The sequence below is a fragment of the Canis aureus genome, chromosome 19 (assembly GCF_053574225.1).
Source record: "Canis aureus isolate CA01 chromosome 19, VMU_Caureus_v.1.0, whole genome shotgun sequence".
NCBI lineage: Eukaryota > Metazoa > Chordata > Mammalia > Carnivora > Canidae > Canis > Canis aureus.
This window is the reverse complement of record NC_135629.1, coordinates 41,540,513-41,561,824: the sequence shown is the minus strand read 5'-3', so window position 1 is coordinate 41,561,824 and position 21,312 is coordinate 41,540,513. Positions and strand designations below refer to the sequence as shown.

Here is a 21,312-nt window from a genome sequence, read left to right as displayed (position 1 = left end):
CGGGGCCAGAGATGCTGCGGGCCTCGCTGGCCTTCCAAGGGGCAGGATGGCCAGGCAGGTTAGGTGGGTGGTTGGGTGAACAGATGGGCTTTGGGTTTGTGGGTGCAATGAGGGATCCCTGGGTGAACGCATGGCTCAACCACTAGTCCCATTTTTCCAGAGTCCGGGGTGGGGTTCCCGGAGTGTGGACTTTTCAAGGTTAACATTGAGACAGTCTGCAGCAAACTGGGAATTTCGTCACCCTAGCAGATGGATGGACAGAGGACTAGATGTGGATGGATGGAAAGATGGACAAAAGAGGGACTGTAGACGGTGAGTAAAGGAATGGTTATATGCACAGGTGGATAGATGACTAGATAGAGAGGGGTGGACGCAGGAATGGCTGTAGGGTCCTCTGGGGACTGGTGGATGACCCCGTGCCCACCCTAGGTCATACCAACCTCCACACTGCAGGGCTTGTCTGAAGCGCATTTGCCTTGGGTCCTATGGGTTGGCCAGAAGGGCTCCCACCTGAGTGGATGTCAGTGTGGCTGGGAAACTCGAGGGAGGAGGGAGGTGGTACTGAAGTGGGCAGAGCCTCCTACCTGATCTCTGTTCTCTCTGTAAGGGAGGCCCACGTTGCTGCATGAGCACTGGGGGTGGCAGAGGTGTGGACACATGCATATGCTTATTCACTCAACAGGTATTTGAGACCCACTTTCTGTGCTGGAAATATAGCAGTGAACAAAAACAGTTTAAAAAAATATATATGGGGTCTGCTTTTACGGGAATGGGCAGGAAAGACTTCCTGTGACCAGCTGGCCTCTCCTCTCCTGTGTGTTTCAGGGCTCCTCATGCTTTCTTCTCACCTCACTGGTTCCTCCTCTTTGCTTCCTCTCTCTATCTATATTATTTCTCTCATAACTTATCCAGGTTCGTGGCTTCAAATTCCACCTACACATCCATCACTCCCAAAGGTGTATGTCCAGTCCAGATCCTACCTGAGTGCCAGACTCAATGCCCAGCTGTAAACTAGGCATCTGTACTGACTTCCGCTTGGCATCTCAAACTCACTTTGTGCCACCCTAGCTCTGGCTCGTCCTCCAAATGCACTCTACTTCTCCTCCCCCAGCTCAAAGGGATGGCTGCTTAGTCTTTTCTACTGCTCAGACTAAACACCTCTTGACTACTTTCCCACTTACATTTAAGAAGTCCTATTCCTGGGCAGCCCCAGTGGCCCAGCAGTTTAGCACTGCCTTCAGCCCGGGATGTGATCCTGGAGACCTGGGATTGAGTCCCACGCCTGCTTCTCTCTCTCTCTCTCTCTCTCTCTCTCTCTCTCTGTCATGCATAAAATAATAAATAAAAAAATTTTAAAAAGAAGTCCTATTCCTTTCACTGCATCATCTACACGGAATGAGAGCACTTCTTGCCAGGTCCATAGCTTCCACCCAGTCCAAGCCACCACTGTCTCCCTAGGGCAATGTCACAGTCAACTTCCAATCTCCTGCTGCTGCCCTTGCCACCTTTAGTGCATTCTCTACACATTAGCCTGTGAATACATAAATCAGAATCGCTCCTGCCCTGCTCAGAACCCTGCAGTAACCCCTCCCCAAGAAAAACTCAAAGCTCGCAGGAACCTTATGATTCCCCATTACCTCTCTGACTGCATCTCCTTTCTTTATCTCCAGCCCCACTGCTCAGCAGCCCAAAGTTGCTTATATATCACACCTCATGCACTCTCCTATCCCAGGGGCTGGGCTCTGGTTTCCATACCTTGAATGCACTTTCCATAAATTTTCCCAGGACTGTCCCCTAATACCCTCAAAGCCCTTCATTTCAGACTGCAGCTTGCACCTTTCAACCAGCACATGGGATCACTTTTATCCCTTTTCCCTGCTCTACTTTTTTCCATAGCAGTTACCTTTGTTATGGAGGCATTTATTTTTTTTAAGATTTTATTTATTTATTCATGAGACACAGAGATAGAGAGGCAGAGGCATAGGCAGAGGGAGAAGCAGGCTCTCTGTGGGGAGCCCGATGTGGGACTCGATCCCAGGACCCCTGGATCACTACCTGAGCCAAAGGCAGTTGCTCAATCACTGAACCACCCAGGTGCCCTATGGAGGCATTTATTATCCTTATATGGCATTGCCTGGCTTTCTCCACTAGAATAAGAGCCCTGTGAGGTGAGAATCTCTCTGTTTTAGTCACGGATATAGCCTGAGCACCTCAAATACCAAGTAAGCTCCAGAAATACTTGTTGGCTGACTTGAATAAGATAGATGCCATGGGATTTTAAGTGATAAGTGGTATGGAAAAAAATTTCAATGGGGCAGCAGAAGGTTGGAGCAGAATGAGAGTATCCCCGATCAAGGCTATTCCTGGGTCAGGCCCAAAGGCCCCATACCCATCAGGATTGCTAGGAAGCCCAACCCAGCTTCTGCTCCTGTTCCCTGCTATAGCCACAGAATAAAAAAGGGCCCAACAGGCACCGTTATTCAAGTCTTCACAGGCAAGCACTTTCCCACCTTCCTCTGCCCACTCACTCTCCCATTCCAATAATCTTGTGTGTGGGGTTGAGGCTGGACACGGCAGGGTTTCCCTGGGGAAGACATTAGTTCACTCTTAGATTTCTTCCATAAGTGCTGACCTGTGCCTGACACTGGGTACATAGCAAGAATGGACACAGCAAGAATTTGAATGATTGTTACAGAATCCTTGCCCCATAGTGAGGAGTATGGGGAAATAAAGGATGAATACAACAGTAAAACACAACAAAACAGAACAAAAAAACAGCTTAAGGGGCAAGTGGGTAACTCAGTCAGTTAAGCATCTGCTTTCAACTCCGGTCATGATCTTAGGGTCCTGGGATCAAGCCCTGTGTCAGGCTCCCTGCTCAGTAGGGAGTCTGCTTCTCCCTCTTCCTCTGCCTCCACCTCCCCCACCCCCCACCCTGCTGCTTGTGCTCTCTCTCACTCTCTCTTAAATAAATAAATAAAATATTGTTTAAAACCTCTTAATTATGAGCAGTGTGAATAATGGAGAAAGGGAACCAAAGTGATATGCAGAGTATGGTGCTTACATCCAAGGCAGCAGAAAAGGTAAAATCTGAGAAGGGGACATCTGAGCTAACATGAACCTAAATCTGAGCTTACATCAGCCCACTTTTGGGCTGAGCAGGGAAAGATCTAAGAAAAGTCAGTCCTGGAAGGAAGCATAGCAAGGACAAAAACCCCAAGGACAGAACAAGTTTGGTATATTGGAGGAATATGAAGAAGGTGCTTGGGTCTAATGGAAGAAATCATTCAGAGCTAAATGGAAAGCTCAAAGGCATGAAGGAAAAACTGGAGATCTGGAGGCCAAATCCAGGAATCCTGTTGTGCAAATAGGAGTTCCAGAAGGAGAAACAGGGATGGATGAAATAGAGGCATGAACCAAGTGAATTACAGTAGAAAACTTCTCTGACATGAAGAAAAAGCTGTGCCTGTAGATGGGAGGTACTGACCTCTTTCCCAGGCAGTATGGAAGGGAAAGACAATAGTAAATTCTTAAGTAGTAAATGCTTAACCTCCAATGAGAAAGAGAACATTGTACAAACTCCAGATAGATAGAACAAGTTACCTACCAAGGAGGAAGGGCCAACTAGCTTTATTTTTTTTTTATTTTTTAAAGATTTTATTTATTTATTCATAGAGACAGAGAGGGGGAGAGAGAGAGGCAGAGACACAGGCAGAGGGAGAAGCAGGCATCATACAGAGACCCTGACGTGGGACTCAATCCAGGGTCTCCAGGATCACGCCCTGGGCTGCAGGCGGCGCTAAACTGCTGCGCCACCGGGGCTGCCCCCAACTAGCTTTAAACTGTCCCCCATAACATAGGTAAATTATCTGTTATCTATACCTAGTGAAGGGTCAGTCCTCATGCCTGGAGGGGGAAGGTAGCCATTAATGGAATGGAAAAAAGTAGTAGAATTTCCAAATTACGAAGGGAAAAAATAAAATGAATGACAGCTTTAAAGAGAGAAAAGAGGAAAGCAGCATGTAGTTGGTAATTTCATGTAGTTCAATTGAATAAAAAGATAAAATCACAAAGTATAAAATAACAAACATAAAGGAATTATGGAATGAGCAAACATCTTTGTCACACTAAATAACTAATTAAGGATACACTGGATCCCCCCATTAAAGACAGAGACTGGGTTAGAAAAACAAAAACCAGACCTATACTGGTTATAATAAAGATACTTGAAACCACAAGAAAAGATTGAAAATAAAGGAGTTGGCAGAAAGAAAGATTAGGCCTGCACAAAGTAGAAGATAGCAGGAATAGCTACATGACACCAGAGAAGGTAAGATTTAAGGTGATATGCATTGAGAAAAATAGAGAGGCACATTATTTAACAAAGGCACAGTTTATGAAAAAAATATAAAAGGTAAAATATTCATAACCATAACATACACCAGATACTAAAACTACTTTTTTTTAAATCGGAAACTAGACAGGATTGGTATTAACACTATTATCATTACACAATGCTTTAGAGTTCTAGCAAATAAAGAAAATACAATGTTATAAATATTGAAAAGACAGAGATTGCACAATCTTTTTAGTTAATGTCATGATTGGAAATCTAGAAAATCCAAAGGGCTTTCTTGAAAACTACAATTATTTTTTTTAAGATTTTATTTATTTATTTGAGAGAGAGAGAGATAGCAAGAGAGAGCATGAGTAGGGGCAGGGGAGAGGAAAAAACACTCCTCCAAGCATAGAGTCTGAAGGGGGCCCAACCCCAGGACCCTGAGATCATGACCCAAGCCAAAGGCAGACACTTAGGCTACTGAACCACCCAGGCACCCCTTGAAAACTACAGTTAATAAGAGAAACTGTTAAGGTGATAAATACAAGAAAAATATATTGAAGATTCACTACAGGGGCGCCTGAATGGCACAGTTGGTTAAGCATCCAACTTTTTTTTTTTTTTTTTTAAGATTTTACTTATTTATGAGAATACACAGAGAGGAGAGAGACAAAGAGGCAGAGACACAGGCAGAGGGAGAAGCAGGCTCCCTGCAGGGAGCCCTTCATGGGACTGGATCCCGGGTCTCCAGGATCACACCCAGGACTGAAGGCGGCGCTAAACTGCTGAGCCACCCCGGCTGCCCAAGCATCCAACTCTTAATTTCAGTTCAGGTCGTGATCTCAGGGTCATGAGATCGAGCTCCTCATCAGGCTCTGCACTGGGCATGGAGCCTACTTAAAAAAATTTTTTTTAATTTGCTATAAATAAGCCCCTAGAAATCAATAAAGTTGAGAAAAATATTCAATTAACAATAACAGAACTATAAAATACTTAGGAATAATTTATTATGAAAGGTATAGGAATTGTACTTGGTGGGAAATTTCCTATAGGAAATCACACTAGGAGTCTGAGAGGTCAGGGAATGGGGTCAGGATTCATTCATCACTTGAGACTGGACACTTGCCACTGGATAAAGTCTGGATTTATTAGCAAAGACGAAGGAGATAAAGGACTGTGAGGCAACCAACAGAACCTCAAAACATGAAAAAAATGGTCCCCTTCATCAGAAGGCAAGGAATGTGAGTCAGAGTAAAAATGTAACAATGACAAAACTATGGAGAGAATAAAAAGATCAGTGGTTGCCAGGGATTTGAAGGAGAGAGAGAGATGAATAGGTGGAACACGGGATTTTTTAGTGCAGTGAAACCCTTCTGTATAATACTATAATGGTGGATACATTTCATTATACATTTGTCAAAACCCATAGAATGTACAACAAAAAGAATGAACTCTATGTAAACTCTGGACTTTGGTTGCTAATGGGTCAACATTGGTTCATTGATTGTAACAAATATACCACACTGATAGGGGATGCTGATGGGGAGGGAAGCTGTGTCTTGGGCCAGGGAGGGGGGATATGGGAACTCTCTGTACTTTCCCTCATTTTTGCTATGAACCTAAGGTCACTCTTTTTAAAAAACACTATTAATTTTTTAAAAAAGAAAAATGAGTTGTCACTTTATATTTAGTAGACTAGCAAAAATTAAAAAGGGTTGCACCAACTCTTCTTTCCAGTATGTAAGGAAAAGGATTCATCCAAACGTTCTTGACAAAGGTGACTGGTTACAGCCTTTTTGGAAAGCAGTTTGGCAAACTCCAGTAGAATAAAAATGCATACACTTTTGGGCTCTATAATCCTAAACTTTGGATTCTCACTTACAGAAATAAAAGCACTAATGAGGGCACCTGGGTGGCTCAGTGGTTGAACAACTAACTGCCTTTGGCTCAGGTTGTGATCCTGGGGTCCTGGGATTGAGTCTTACATCAGACTCTTACAGGGAGCCTGCTAACCCCTCTGTCTGTGTCTCTTCCTCTCTCTGTGTCTCTCATGAATAAATAAATAAAATCTTAAAAAAAAAAAAAAGAAATAAAACCATTGAGATGTAAGCTATATGGTTAGGGACATTTATTCCTACATTATGTGTAGTGGGAAAAAAATGCAAAGTGATGGCCCATCCATAAGATCATGATTAGAGACATTTTGGTACCTCTACACTGTTCTGGCTACTATGCTGTGTAAAAAACTACCTAATAGTGGCTAAAAACATTTATTTTGCTCACAAACCTGCCATTTAAGCAAGATTCAGTGGCGACTGTTCTTTGCTACATCCCAGTCTGGGCAGCTTGAAAGCTGGGGCTGAAATCATCAGAAGATCCCTCACTTGAAGCATGTTTGATGGTGGCTATCAGCTCAGGCTTGAGCTGAGGCTGGAACACCCACATTGGCCTCCGTGTGCCCTGGGCTTCCTCACAACACGGTGGCTAGGTTCCAAGGATGACTGACCCAAGAGTGAGGAAGGCAGGTGGAAGCTGTATTGCCTTTCTAACCTAGACTCAGAAGTCACACTGTCATTTCTGTCTCATTCAATTCTTTAAAAGCAAAGTCACTAAAACCAGGATGTAGGTTCAAGAAGAGGGAAATTAGACTCCACCTTTTGTGGGAGGAGTATCATAAAGTTTGGGGACAGGTTTTATGTTACTATCAAAAAGAAGGAACTAGGCAGCCCAGGTGGCTCAGCAGTTTAGCGCTGCCTTCAGCCCAGGGTGTGATCCTGGAGACCCAGGTTTGAGTTCCACGTCAGGCTCCCTGCATGGAGCCTGCTTCTCCCTCTGCTTGTGTCTCTGCCTCTCTCTCTCTCTCTCTCTTTCTATATATATATATATATATATATCATGAATAAATAAATAAAATCTTTAAAAAAAGGAGGAACTAGAATAAGTTGAGAACTTGCAAGAAGTTGAGATGAGTGAGAAAGGAAAGATGCAGAAAAGTGTGTACAAAATGATCTCATGTATGCAATAAAGACAAACCATTCTGCGTAAATATACACTTGACACTCACAGGTTTGAACTCCACTTATTTGCATATTTTTCCATAAATACAGTACAGTATGTATTTTCTCTTATTTTCTTTCCTACTTTTGGTAAGAATACAGTATATAATACATATATCATACAAAACATGTTAATTGACTGTCTATGTTATTAGTAAGGTTTCTAATCAACAGCAGGGTATTACGTTTTTGAGGAGTCAAATATATTTAATTTATTTATTTGAGAGAGAGCAGAGGGGGAAGGAGAGGGAGAAAATCTCAAGCAGACTCCCTGCTGAGTACAGAGCCCGACCAGGGGCTTGATCCCAAGACCCTGGGACATGACCTGGCTGAAACCAAGAATCAGACACTTAACCTACTGAGCCACACAGGCGCCTCAGAGAATATGTATCTTGTAAACATGGGTTTCCAGAGAGTGATGGTGATAGAAGATAGAGCCGGGGGTAAACAAAAGAGGAAAAGATAAAGACTGTGCTAAAACCCAGCAGTTAGGATAGGTTCTCCCTTATGACTTTAATTATAGGTGTTTATTATATCTCTGTATGAAGAAAGTGTATCTATCTATTTATTGTTGTTGTTTTTATTTTTTTAATTTTTTTTTTTATTTATTTGTGATAGTCACAGAGAGAGAGAGAGAATGAGGCAGAGACACAGGCAGAGGGAGAAGCAGGCTCTATGCACCGGGAGCCTGACGTGGGACTCGATCCCGGGTCTCCAGGATCGCGCCCTGGGCCAAAGGCAGGCGCCAAACTGCTGCGCCACCCAGGGATCCCGTTGTTGTTGTTTTTAAGTAAGCTCTACACCTGGGGCTTCAACTCCTGACATGGGGATCAAAAGTCACATGTTCCACCAACTGAGCCAGGCAGGTGCCCCAAGAAAGTAGTTTTTCAGAGAGGTATGTTTAGGTGGTAAGGATCAAGAAAATTAAGGTAATGACCACCTTACCTTAGAACTTGGGACAGAGCCGGGAAGAATGACTGGAGAGCCACAGAGGCACCCACTATAGATCACCAATGATGTCCTTCACCTGGGCTCTGTTTTATGAATGTTTGGCCTGTGAGAAATCATTAAGCAGAATGTCTTTGTTTTAGGCACCTTCCTATATACGTTATAGTCCACACTTCAAAAAAAATTTTAGGGCAGCTCTGGTGGCTCAGCGGTTTAGCGCCGCCTTCAGCCCAGGGCGTGATCCTGGAGACTCAGGATCGAGTCTCACGTCGGGCTCCCTGCATGGAGCCTGCTTCTCCCTCTGCCTGTGTCTCTGCCTCTCTCTGTGTGTCTCTCATGAATAAATAAATAAAATCTTAAATTAAAAAAAATTTAAATAATAATAAAAAAACCAAAGCAAACTTGTAGAAGGTGCCCAGTGGGTGGAGTGAAGAGATGGGAGAGGAATCCCAACCCAGACCACTGGACAGTCAGCTCAGCGCACTGTCCCAGATGGAGGTATAAATCTAGAGTGAGTGGCGTGGAGGGAACCCAAGGCCACACTGCTTCTGACAATCTCCCAGGGTGGGAGTGGAGTGGAGTCCTGGGACACCCCAACATTTAACTGTAGTTTGGGCTAAAGCTGACAGAGCTGAGAAGAAAATCAGGAGAACTAGATGTTCCTGAGAAGGTGGTCCTGAAGCAGGAGAGAAGAATCCACCATGGTGACTTCAGCTGGCTCCAAGGACCGAGGTGGTGGTGAGCTGTAGCCAGAAGATGAGGTGAGGAGGTGACTATAGGGAAGTCTCAAGGTTCTTGCCATGGAAGGAGAAGTGGGGCAGGATCTAAATGGGGACATGGGGAGCAGAGGAGGAGCCTAGGGCTTCTAGCCCATGTCTCTGTTTTCTCTAATAATGAGGTGAGCCCATGGCTGAGGGGGACAGAGGCACAAAAGAGTAGAGGATGGGCCAAGGGCCAGGCAGTGAGTATTGCAAGGGGCCTGGAGATAAAGGGTGGCAGTAGGTGCTGAGCAGGGACCTCTCCTCAGGGATATAAGTAGCCAGGGATCAGCCAGGGTGAAAGAGGTTGTCCAAAAGCGGAGGGAGTGAGAGTTGGACCAGGAGGTGGATGCAGCCTTTCTGTGCTGAAGATCCCAGTTGGGGAATCACTTGGTTCCTCCCACGAAGCCTTGGCTTAGGATCAAGGAAGGAAGGGCTCCTCTTTACCAGGGTCAGGGCCAGGGGTAGGGTCAGGAGGGAGTGCAATGGTAGTCCTGCCCTGGGGACAGTTAGCTATCAGAAACCTCTTCCCTGCCTGTTTCTTAAATCAAGCTGGCCATTCTTGCTCAACTCCACCCCCTGGGGCCTATGGATCCTAAGGATTGGATGCGCAGTTCTCAGTCCAGTCCAGAACATGATGTTCCCAAGGTACAGGCAGGACTCTGGTCCCCCACATCTCTACCCCCTCCCCTGTATCCATAGCTCTGGGAAGTGGGCCACATGGGGAGGGGCTGGCTGCAAGTCATTCCTGACTTTTGTTGTTGTTGCTTTTACAGAACAAAAGGCAGGAAAAACACCAAGAAAAGGATCCCTCAGGGCCGGGGTGGAGGCAGCTCTCAGCACATTGCCCTGGACACACACCACAATCAGAGCCCAGGACACTGAGTAATTCCCATTGTGCTGGAAGCCTCCCTGGTCTCAACAAGCCCCACTCTTTGTGTACCTTTGCCTGCACTTTGCAAACCTAGCCCCACACTAATTTCCAGGTGCAAAGCTAGCCTCCTGGAATATAAAACTAGCTTTATCCATTTATCAGGTATGAGAATAACTCACATAGGTTTTCAGTTGTGAGGCCAGTTTTCTGTCAGAGAGTGGGGTCTGCTTTTGCTGTGAGCCAGAGATGCCCAGCTTAAAGTGAGCACTACGGGAGAGACCCTAGCAGCCACTGACCCCAGCCTCCTTCTGTGGTTGGGCCTTGGCCCGCCCCCTGCAGGTGAAGGGCCAGCCTGGAATTCCACTGGGCCAATGCATGTGGGCAAAGCAATGGGCAGCAGAGTGGATGCCCTCCCATAAGCCTGTTTCCTTCTTTACAGAGGAGCAAGCCAAAGTACTGGAGGGTCTCCAACTCATTCTCGCCTCACCAGCCTCAGCCCAGAGCTGCCAGTCCCATGGAACCATCTTGAGTTCTGAGGTAGTGGCAGAGCCCTGAAGTGGGGACCTGAGGGTCCCATGCTTTCTGTTGCCCAGCTCTGTCCTGGCTAGGAAAGCACTCTGGCTTCCAGAGCTGCCAGGGCTGCAGCTGTCTGGGGGAACAGTCCCTTGTCTGGGGTCATAGGAGCCTGTGTGAGGCCTCATTTCTTATTCTGGGCATGGGGCTCTAGGATAGGATGCCAAGAATCCAAGTGGCTCCTGTGCTATTCCAGCTTGCTTGCCCCAAAGTTCTCTGCCCTGTCCTGCAGATCCAAGCCTCAGCTTCAGGTCTCCTACTCCTCCAGCTACCCAGGCTGGGCTTGCGGCATGCATGGGAGAGTGTGCTGCGGGTAAGCCTTCATGCCTAGGCCTTTCATTTTCAAAATGGAAATGTCCAGTTTAACTATGCTTGGATGTTATGCTGGAAAGTGCTGGTTTGCTTATCTGGTGGGTCTAGACTTTAGCTCTTCCTTTTTACCAGTTTAGTATAAAAAAACAACTGCACACCCCTGCCTCCTCATTCTGGGGGCTGGAGGACCTGGTCAGGAAGGAGATTGTTGGATCCTGGCTTTCAGCAGCACACACAGTGACTTTTGACCCTTAACTCAATACAATTCTGCAGAGGGAGGAAGTGGTGGGCCGATGGCCAAGAAGGCCATGGAGATTTGGCTAGTACTATTTCAACTGTGTTCCCCAAGACCTGACTGCCCAATGCCCATTCTTCTGCCTGTCAGGATGGAATGATTAGTGGGGTCAGGTCCTGCTGGCTTTCCTAGTGTCTGGGGTGGCTCCTTGGGCTTCACATTCCATCCTGGACAGCTTTCTGCTCTCTAGTCTGCAAATGGGCTGGGCACTGCTTGACTTTATGGACTTAAAGACAAGCCAGTTAACTGGTTTTATAGAAGAGAAAGAAGTGCTCATAGGATCAAGGCTTCTGGTTGGGAAAAAGCCAGAGAAAGGGATAGAAATGTCATACAGAAGAGACCCTCTTTCAGAAAAGTTTGATTTTTAGCTTATGACATCACAAAATGCAACCTAGGCCCAAAAGTCATCTCTGGCCAAGTTTCATCATGATGTTTACAAGAGTAGGATGAAGGTGACAATTTCTGCGAAGTCCTTATTTGGAGGGAGTCTCCTCCAAATCTCACATCTAGTCTTTCTCCTTTAATGGTGTCTCAGATGCTGTGTAACCAGAATTGTGTGATGCAGGCTAGAGCAGTGAGGGACAATGCATGCTGTGTGTCCAAACCACTCACTTTATATGAAGAGGCAGCAGCAGCCCTTAAAGAAGAGCAGCATGACCAAGGGCAACGATAAGGCATTGGGAGCATGATCATCCATGAAATAAGAAACTGGGGCTGCTGTCTATGAGTCCAGAAACATGGAGGATAAGCTCCATCATCGATGGAAGAAAGGTCCAGGATGCCCTGGCAGACCTATCATTCTTTTTTTACAGAGGAGCCAATTTTTTTAAGATTTTATTTATTTATTCATGAGAGACACACAGAGACACAGGCGGAGGGAGAAGCAGGCTCCATGCAGGAAGCCTGACGTGGAACTTGATCCTGGGACTCCAGGATCATGCCCTGGGCTGAAGGCAGTGCTAAACCGCTGAGCCACCTGGGCTGCCTAGACCTATCATTCTTGAGAATTCCTGGGGTTTATTTATTTAAAGATCTTACTGATTTATTTGAGAGTGTGAGAGAAAGAGAGCATGAGTAGGAGGTAGGGGTAGAGGAAGAGGGAGGAGCAGACTCCCCACTGAGCAGGGAGCCCAATGCGGGACTGGGTCCTGGAACCCTGGGATCATGACCTGAGTGAAGGCAGACACTTAACTAAGCCACCCAGACACCCAATTCCTGGGGTTTATTTATTTTTTAAGATTTTATTTATTTATTCATAACAGACACAGAGAGAGAGGCAGAGACACAGGCAGAGGGAGAAGCAGGCTCCATGCAGGGAGCCTGACGCGGGACTAGACCCCGGGACTCCAGGATCACGCCCTGGGGCTGAAAGCAGCCATTCAACTGCTGAGCCACCCAGGCATCCCTCCTGGGGTTTAAACACAGTGTCAGGAATGTCCACGGCAGGTCATCAAAATTTGCTCAATCAATGAATAAGTGGAGTCAGACCTAATTTCTGACATTCTAATTCAGAACCTAGATAATACTCCTCTAAATTCACAAGTGAGGGATGCCTGGATGGCTCAGGGGTTAAGCTCTGCTTTCGGCTCAGGGAGTGAGCCTGGAGTTCAGGGATGGAGTCCCACATTGGACTCCCTAAGGGGAGCCTGCTTCTTCCTCTGCCTATGTCTCTGCCTCTCTCTGTGTGTCTCTCATGAATAAATAAAAATCTTAAAAAAAAAGATTTATAAAAATAAAAAATAAAAAAATAAATTCACAAGTGATTATTCAGTATGTTCTTGGTCAACACCCTGCATTCTATCTGCATATCCCCAAATAATCAGGTAACAGTATCTGTGCCATGATATGACGGGGCATTTGTCTACAGAGAGGATGGGTAAAGGAAGCCAAATTCATACTTGATGCCTTGTGAAACAAACACAGATTCCTTAATCACAGTGTAAGTAAACTGTTTTAATTGTTGTTACAAAATGGATGCACTAAGATCACTGAAGATTTATTCAGGTACCTTTGACAGGGCAAATTTAGAGCTTATGTTCGAACATACAAGAAAGCAAAATCCTCACGTGAGGACCTCTTCAAGGCTGAGACTGTGGACAATATGATCTTATTGTTGTCCTGGCACTTCTTAACTGTTCATAACAATACCACCACTAAAACCACAAAAGGCAAGCCATATTTCATTTTTGAAGCCTTGAAACAAGGCCAATTTGGCTTTTGGACAGCTCAACTCCCAGCTTCTTGAGCTCCGTGGGGATATTTCGTATGTTTACCTGCCACTTGACCCTTTTGTACTGTCAGGTCAAGGCAAGATCAAACTGGAACATGATTTTGTTGTAGAACAGCTTCTTTTGGTCAGTTGGAAAGAAATTGTAGGTATACTGGGTTATCACAGAATCATTGCTAGTTCTCGTTACAGCCATGTTACTGAGAAGGAAATGGTAGAAGTAATATTGTCAGACAAGAAATGTTTTTTGCTGGGCTTCATTGGTGAGTTTATCTTTCCTGACAAGGGATATATTCAATGCCCTTCCATGCCATCCCCAACAACTCAAATACCACGATGTGATAGTTAACTTTTCAGAATTGTTAAAAACTAAAAAAAAAGATTAAGTTCATTTATTTTTAAAGATTTTATTTATTTATTTTAGAGACAGGGTATATGCATACAGGGTGTATGGGGAAGGGGCAGAGGGAGAGGGAGAGAAAATCCTAAGCAGGCTCCACAGCCAGCATGGAGCCCAGTATGGGACTGAATCATATGACCCTGAGATCACGACCTGAGCCAAAATCAAGAGTCAGATGCTTACCTGACTGAACCACCCAGGCACCGCTGAAATTTTTTTATTATTTTTATTTATTTATTTATTTATTTATTTATTTATTTATTTGAGAGACCCAGAGAGAGAGAGACAGAGAGGCAGAGGGGCAGAGACACAGGCAGAGGGAGAAGCAGGCCCCATGCAGGAACCCGATGCGGGACTCGATCCCGGGTCTCCAGGATCATGCCCTGGGCCGAAGGCAGGTGCTAAACTGCTGAGCCACTCAGGAATCCCCTAATTTTTTTATTTTTAAGTAGGCTTTACACCCAGTGTGGAGCCCAACATGGGGCTTGAACTCACGACCCTGAGATCAAGACCTAGGCTGGGATCAAGAGTCAGAGGCCTAAGTGATTGAGTTACCCAGGTGCCCCTATGATAGTTAATTTTATGCATCAACTTGACTGGGCCACGGAGTGCCCAGATATTTGGCCAACCACTGTTCTGGGAGTTTCTGTAAGGGTGTTTTCAGATGACATCAACACTTAAATCAGTAGATTGAGTAAATAATGCATATTGCCCTCCCCAATGTGGGTGGGCCTCATCTAATCAGTTGAAGGCCCAGAAAGAACAAAGGGACTCTTTCTCAAGTAAGAGAATTTTCCTGCCTGACTGCTTCAAACTGGAGCATTGGCTCTTCCTGGGTTTCCAGTCTGCTACCCTCTGAAAGGACCACTATCAGCTCTCATGGTTCTCAACCCTTCAGACTCAGACTGAAATGAAATCATCAGCTCTCCTTGGTCTACAGTTTGCCAACTCATCCTGTGGATAATGAGACCTGCCCACCTCCATACTTGCATAAACCAATTCTTTATAATAAATTTCTTTACACACACACACACACACACACACACTCCTTATTCGTTCTTATTAGAGAACCCTGATACATAGGCCAGGCCTCCTCTTTAATTTTCAAGAGCTCATATCCCAGTCCCAACCATGTATCTGCCAGATGAGTTCTATGATGGCCTGGAACCCTAAAATGAGAGGACAAACAACACAAGGCCGCACCAGAAAGTCAGACATGATTTGTCAGCCTTTATTAACCAAGAGCAAAGCCAAGCCCTAGAGTTTCCTTTTAAAAAACCCGACCTTGTTTATGGCAAACAATGATTTAATTATATGTTCAATACTACAGAACAAGAATTGATCACTTTCTAATCACTTATTCTTCTGAGATTAAAATACAAGTGTAAAACGTTTAAAATAAGATTCTCCCCAATGATTTAAAAAACAATTCCAATTGAAAGACATTTCAAACACTATGTGAACTCAGGACCAAAAAAATACCTTAAAACATTTTACCTTTGAGGTAGCACAATAATGCTGAATTAGATTTCTTTTATTACAATGAGCTTATGAAAACAATGAGGAAATCTACCTTTTGCTTAAGGTGGGCTAAATGGTTTTCTGCAAATCCCCCATGAGGTTAGTGACAGTTTTCTCCTTTTTTTTCTTTTTTCTTTTCTTTTCTTTCTTTCTTTTTCTTTTTTTTTTTTTTTAAGTATAAAGATAGCCCTGCAGTATGTAAAAGGAAACCCACAGGGAAGGCTGCTTCCCATAAAATAGACATTAGAATCATTGAGGAACGTCAGCAGTCAAGACAGGAGGAACAAGAGGTAATTGTAGTGAAAAACCAAAACAACTTTTATCTTGGCAAGACTGGTTTACAAGTGTATGTCAAGAACAAAAATTCCAAACATCAGCCAACTGAAAACAAAAGATAAAAGATGACATTCATGGGTCTTTTTCCTTTTTCTCTGTGCAAAAATGCTCTTTCACTTTTTCTAAATGAGAGAAGATTGGTTTCTACACTGCGACTTCACATGGAGATGCTGTGTGCCCAGGGTGTTGCTGGGCACCAGTGGCACCTCTCATTGACTACCATTGTGAGCACAGAATCTGGGCATTAAGAGGATGAAACATGACTTCTCCTGGCTGGAGAACCATTTCTTGCCACTTTGCTGCTGAATTCATTCATTAAACTGCTCAAAGAAAAGCTGCACTCTGACTTCTGAGAATCTATAGCAATTCTATGTTAGACTATCTACTAAGAGGACAGGGCACATGAACCCTTTCTTCAGAGACTACAACCAAAAGAAGAGAGTGGGTGTGATAAACTGGGGCTAGAAGGAAGGAAAATACTGTAGGTTGAACCTCGAGGTTCTCAGGAATATTCTCTACCATCCCAAATCAATAGCAGAGCCAGGAAAGAGGCCGTGAAGAAGGCATGAAGCTCTAATCCATGGAAGAGAACAATATAAAACAATTAACAAAGGGATCCCTGTCCAAACACGCTCTTCCCCTTGAAGCCCAACCAACTGGTGCAGGGCTTGCCTGGTATAATGTGGACACTAGAGTCCTCGGTCAAACTGGGCCTGCTACCTTTGAGTCCTCATGCTGCAAAAAGAACTGAAACTCTGGCAGACTTCTGGCACCTTGCTAATGGCTGTGTCCTATTTCACTCACACTGGTCCCTTTAAAGTCTTCCTTCCTCAAGCCGGACCCCCAAGGGACCCTGAATGCAGTGAGGATCTGGACTCATGATCCATACATATGTCAGTCTGTAGTTAGAGCAGGAGGACTCAAATCTAGATGAATTCTACTCTGTAAAACAGTAACCATCAGTGAGTTGGGGGCATCAGAGGCTTCTGTGAAGGGGAAGACTGAACTGGGATGTGTAAGAAGGCAGGATGAGAAGGCCCATGCCTAGCAGCCTGCAGGAGTGACTCTGGCACTAAGCTCACAGCCAGCCCTGACTAATGCTGGCATGGAGGTACAAAGGGGGCATCTGCTCAGTGTTTAAACAGAGTCCACACATAGTCTGAGATTAGGCCTCTGTGACACTCCTAAAGCTCAATGTACCTGCTGCTTCTGGAAGAAACGGTGTGATCCCTATCTGCTAAAGTACAAGATCTGCTTTCTTAATTTATTTGATGCTAATAAAGCAACACCTTAGAGAAGAACAACCTTGGAAAATCATGGGAAAAAGCCACATGGGCTTTCCCAGTGCTAGCTGCCTGTTTTGGGGTATTATTATAACCTTTCACGATTCTGAGAGTTGCAATGCAGACTACCTAGCTAGGGCAGTCTGAAAAGAGTCCTGCTGCTTTCGCTTCACAGAACACAAGGAAAAGGGAGACTTGACCAAGGTTGTGGTTGGGTCACCACTCTGGAAATCTCTCCACCACATTGTCCATGCTAAAAGCAGAAAGCCTGGCTTCTGTGGACAACGGAAGGGACCATGTGGGCTCCATCATAATCCTACAACAGGAATGACTCAAACCTCAGCATGTAATCTCTTAGGGATTTATTGAATCACATAAGTTTAAGAAGTAAATCATATTGGAAAGGGCCTCTTGATTGAATATAAACTTGGCTACAATATTCAAATTCATCTCTATGCAAAATTCACACTGCTCTTAGGATCTCCTGTAGTATCTGATTCTAAGTCATTCTGAAGAAAAAATTCATTCTGAAATATATCTAGTTAATTAGGATAATTCATCAGAATTTCTACCTGATATTATTAAAAGGTTAAAAAGTTTTAAAATACAAGCTAGGTTACTTTCCTTTGGGGCTAATAGTTAGAACCCCAAATATCACAACACCTTAATTAGAAAGTTCTTTGCAGTAATTCTATGACATTGTGAATGATTCTGATTTTTAAAAACAAAGAGCTGATCTTCAGGATGAATGCCTGAGTCAGTTGACAAACTGACATACATGAACAGGTCCAATGGGAATTCCCAAAATACAGAAATAATTTTTTTTAATTTCCAAAAAAATAGCTGCATCTTCTTTAAAGAGTTTAAAAATTGATAGTTCAACAGCAAAGCTATGTAACAACACTGGAGTAAAAGGAAAGGGTTCTCTTCTTAGTACAACCTCTTGCCTGGCACACTGCCATTATCAGCTGGTAGGGACAACTGGAAACGAGATGGCAGGAGTTGTCCAGGGAAGTATTTGGGTCAGATAAAGTTATGGCACCTTCAGACCCTGGCTCCTTAGAAATGGACAGTAATTCATTCATGCAAACTGCACAGAGATTAAGTAAAACAAAACAAAATCTAAAACTAAACAACACAAACCAAAACCCCCAACCCAGAAAACCTTCCCTGGCCCTCTGCTACCTGTAGAATGTGCTGAACCCAAATTTTCTGCTCTAACCAGGGTCCTCATGACCAATCAGTGTGTGCTGGGGTGCTGACCAGCTGGGTCCTAGGCAAAGCCTTTTGCTAAGCATCACTGTGAGTTTGGAGACAGCTGTCACAGGTGCAGCTGGTAGCAGACAGGACAATGCCACAGGACCACAGACCTCCAGCCTACCTGCCGCCATCTACTGTAAAACCAAAGGCTACAATTGTGAACAAATGTGGATTTTCTCAAAGGACAAACGAAGGAGAAGATCAAGGGCTACAATATTTCCTCCCTTGAGAAAGGTTAGGGGTGGGTGTCTACAGTTATACACAGGTTTGTGCAGACCTGTGGTGACTTCCAACAGCAACAGTAGCAGCCAGAGAGGAAAGGAAGATGATTACACTTTGGACTTTGTATCAGGCACTTAAATTGTTGGAGAGACATGCCATTTTGAACCAAAGATGTGACAACTGGGTTGGAATAATCATTACAAGTGGTCTAATAATGGGCTTTCAGAAGCAAAGTGGAGGAGGTGTGGGTTGAACCTCTGCCCATCTTTTAGTGCTGACTTTCAAGTTTTCTAAATGCCCACGGCCGTAGCAGTGGCAGCGGCGGTGGCAATAGCAGGAACAGTTCTGTCGTGTCTGTCTTCTGTGTGTGTTCTGTGGCTGACCGGAAGGTTTTGGTGTCACACTGAGAAGGCTCTGGGGTGTGGTACACCTACTGCCCAGGATCAATCAGATCCATGCTGGAGCCAAACATCTTCACTAGCTGTTCCTCGTAGTGGGAGATGTTCCTCTTCATGATGTCCATGCAGGGCCCCAGAAGCCTCTCAAATGCTTGTACATCCATAACTGCGTTGTTAAAAAAAAAGGCATGAGACAAAATGAATTCTCTACACCAGTAATTCAGTCATTTCCCTCATGCAAACCTTTTCTTAAATATACCCATTCACCTTGGGGAATGAGACTGTGGGATCCTGGGCACTTGGAAAAAAGACCGATGTTTCTATGTGAGTATAGCCGGGCTGTGTCATCTGTTTATGACTTTGCAGAGCTGAGTAGCACCTATTCACTTGATCCCCACAGAGCCCTGGACTTCTCTGCCTCTGTTACTGCTCTTCTCACAGGCTATACTGTGCTCAGAAATGTTTGCTCAAAGGATATATTCACCCATTTCTAGTTGGCCCCACAGACCGTTCAAGCCTAGAGGTGTGTGAGAACTGGTGAAATGAGACAAGGCTTACTGATGGGGAAAAAAAAAGTACTGCGTGTTAGAAAAAAAAAGTATAAATGCATAAAGAATTTGTTTTTCTTACCCAAGCATTTGACATCTCCCACTGCATAAGCTGAAGCAGCTCTGGGTTTGTTGGTGACCAGTGCAAGCTCTCCAAAGTACTGCCCTTTATGGCAACGGGCAATCTCAACCTCCTGGTTCCCACCATCCTTGTTTGCTTTAGTCTAGAGCAGGTGGAAAACATGACCTAGGCTGATTCTAGAATCACAGCTGGGCATGTCAAGTCACACACACTTGCATTCTCTTCTCAGCACACTTAACACAATTATTAAGAAATTCACTTTGTGGAGACACTAACTGTACCATGTAAACTGCATGGGCTAATTCATCTTAGTGGTCTGATTTAATTAGAGGAGTTGGCTTTTACCTGGGGCTTCATCCAAGTCCCAACACATTTCAGGTAATGACTAATTTAGGTAGGGAACAGACCATTTTCTTTGGGAGATTTAGATATATCTTCCAAAGAAAATATATATCCAATTGTTATAACATACATTATATATTAACATAAAATACATATGTATTTTAATATACATTTACACATATTTTATATATATGTGAATGCTCTTCTTTTGGTAGATGCTAACTTCTAAGGCACAAGGGAAAAGCTAATTGCTGCTAAATGATGTCAGTGTTTCTCTTAGGTTAAGGCACAATCCTGGGTTTACTTCTTTTTGATTTGAGACTATGCCTTTCTCAAACAATACAGTGACAAATTTTCTTTTAGGTACAGTGTGTATCTTAAGTTAGTGGTTCCTCCCCCCCACATATACATTTTTTTTAGAAGAGGTGAGTAATTAAAAACATTTTTTGATAATTTTCAACCTGGATATTTAGTGATTTAACTCTGTATTAAGAAATCAAGCAGGTTGGAATTTGTAATTTCAAATTAGTGAAAATAATGTAGCATATTATATTTAATATCTAATTTCCTTTTTTTTAACAAATCCATCTGCTAAGCAATAATTTAAGTAAAAAATTATTTAGAGTTTATTGGTAAGAATTAGTCTTAATCTCTAAGAGGCTCTTTAGGTTATCGGCGGTTAATCCTCCTTCCACACTTTTGCCCCAACCTGTCTGCTCTGAAGTTGATCTGCTCCATCAGAGCCAACACTCTTTCCAATTTCTGCAGCATTCTCTGGGGCTGCAGATGTGTTTGTGCCCATCTAGTCCCTTCTTTAGAGTAGCAATTACCACACTGTCACAGGAAAACCAGCTCTCTTGGGGTTTTGTTACAATGTAGATTCTGATTAGTAGGTCTGGGGCAGAGCCCAGGACTGCATTCCTGACAAGTTCCCTCATTCCCCAGGGCCACAGTGCTGCTGGTCCCACATACCCAACACTATGCTGTGATCAGGAGGTGTCAATGAGTATTTGAGAAATGTGCAAACATATATCACTAGTCCAAAAACAACAAGTAAAAGAACAGAGACGTTTCAACCTATTGTTTCATGTGAAACAGCAGATCTATTTTTCATCAGGAATCAAGCCATCTTATAGGTGGTAATCATCTTTTTCTTTCTCCATATTTAACTTTTACTAAAGATATTCTGTGAAAGGTTTCATATTAGGTTAGTATTATATTTAACCATTTTAATAAATTCTACATTCTTAAAAAATTTGGAATAGGGAAATCTGGTGACAATGGATTTATGATAAGGATCACTCCTCCCACCTACAGGTCATCAGTTTTCTAGGCCTCCCTATCCATGAAATAGCATAGTAATACTGGTCCAACAGACCTCCCCACCAGTACTCTAGGAAGGAAGATTTTTTTCATATTCAACACCCACGTGTACACCTTTATCATGTAATTACCCCACTTTTTACTAAGCTGTGTTTATCTTTGTCTTATTGATTTGTAGGCCAATATTTCTCATATCATTAATTATGTCACAGAGG

General features: G+C 43.9%; 1 protein-coding gene and 1 long non-coding RNA gene across 3 annotated transcripts in view; one reads left to right on the top strand and one right to left on the bottom strand.

Annotated features, from left to right (window-relative positions):
* Window positions 1-22: 22 nt before the first annotated feature.
* LOC144290084 (uncharacterized) lies at window positions 23-13,087 on the top strand. Its single transcript, XR_013357931.1, has 4 exons — window positions 23-312; window positions 608-682; window positions 8,966-9,104; window positions 9,654-13,087. It is a non-coding gene; the product is annotated as an uncharacterized LOC144290084 (long non-coding RNA).
* Window positions 13,088-14,992: 1,905 nt separating this feature from the next.
* The window catches only part of PRKAR2A (protein kinase cAMP-dependent type II regulatory subunit alpha), a 111,162-nt gene continuing 104,842 nt past the window's right edge, over window positions 14,993-21,312 (bottom strand). For both annotated transcript variants that reach the window (XM_077858919.1, XM_077858920.1), the window contains exons 10-11: window positions 19,433-19,574; window positions 14,993-18,968 (exon numbers count right to left, since the gene is read on the bottom strand). In XM_077858919.1, the coding sequence (XP_077715045.1) occupies window positions 18,835-18,968; window positions 19,433-19,574 (276 nt within the window). In that variant the 3' untranslated portion in view covers window positions 14,993-18,834. The remainder of the gene's footprint in view (window positions 18,969-19,432; window positions 19,575-21,312) is intronic.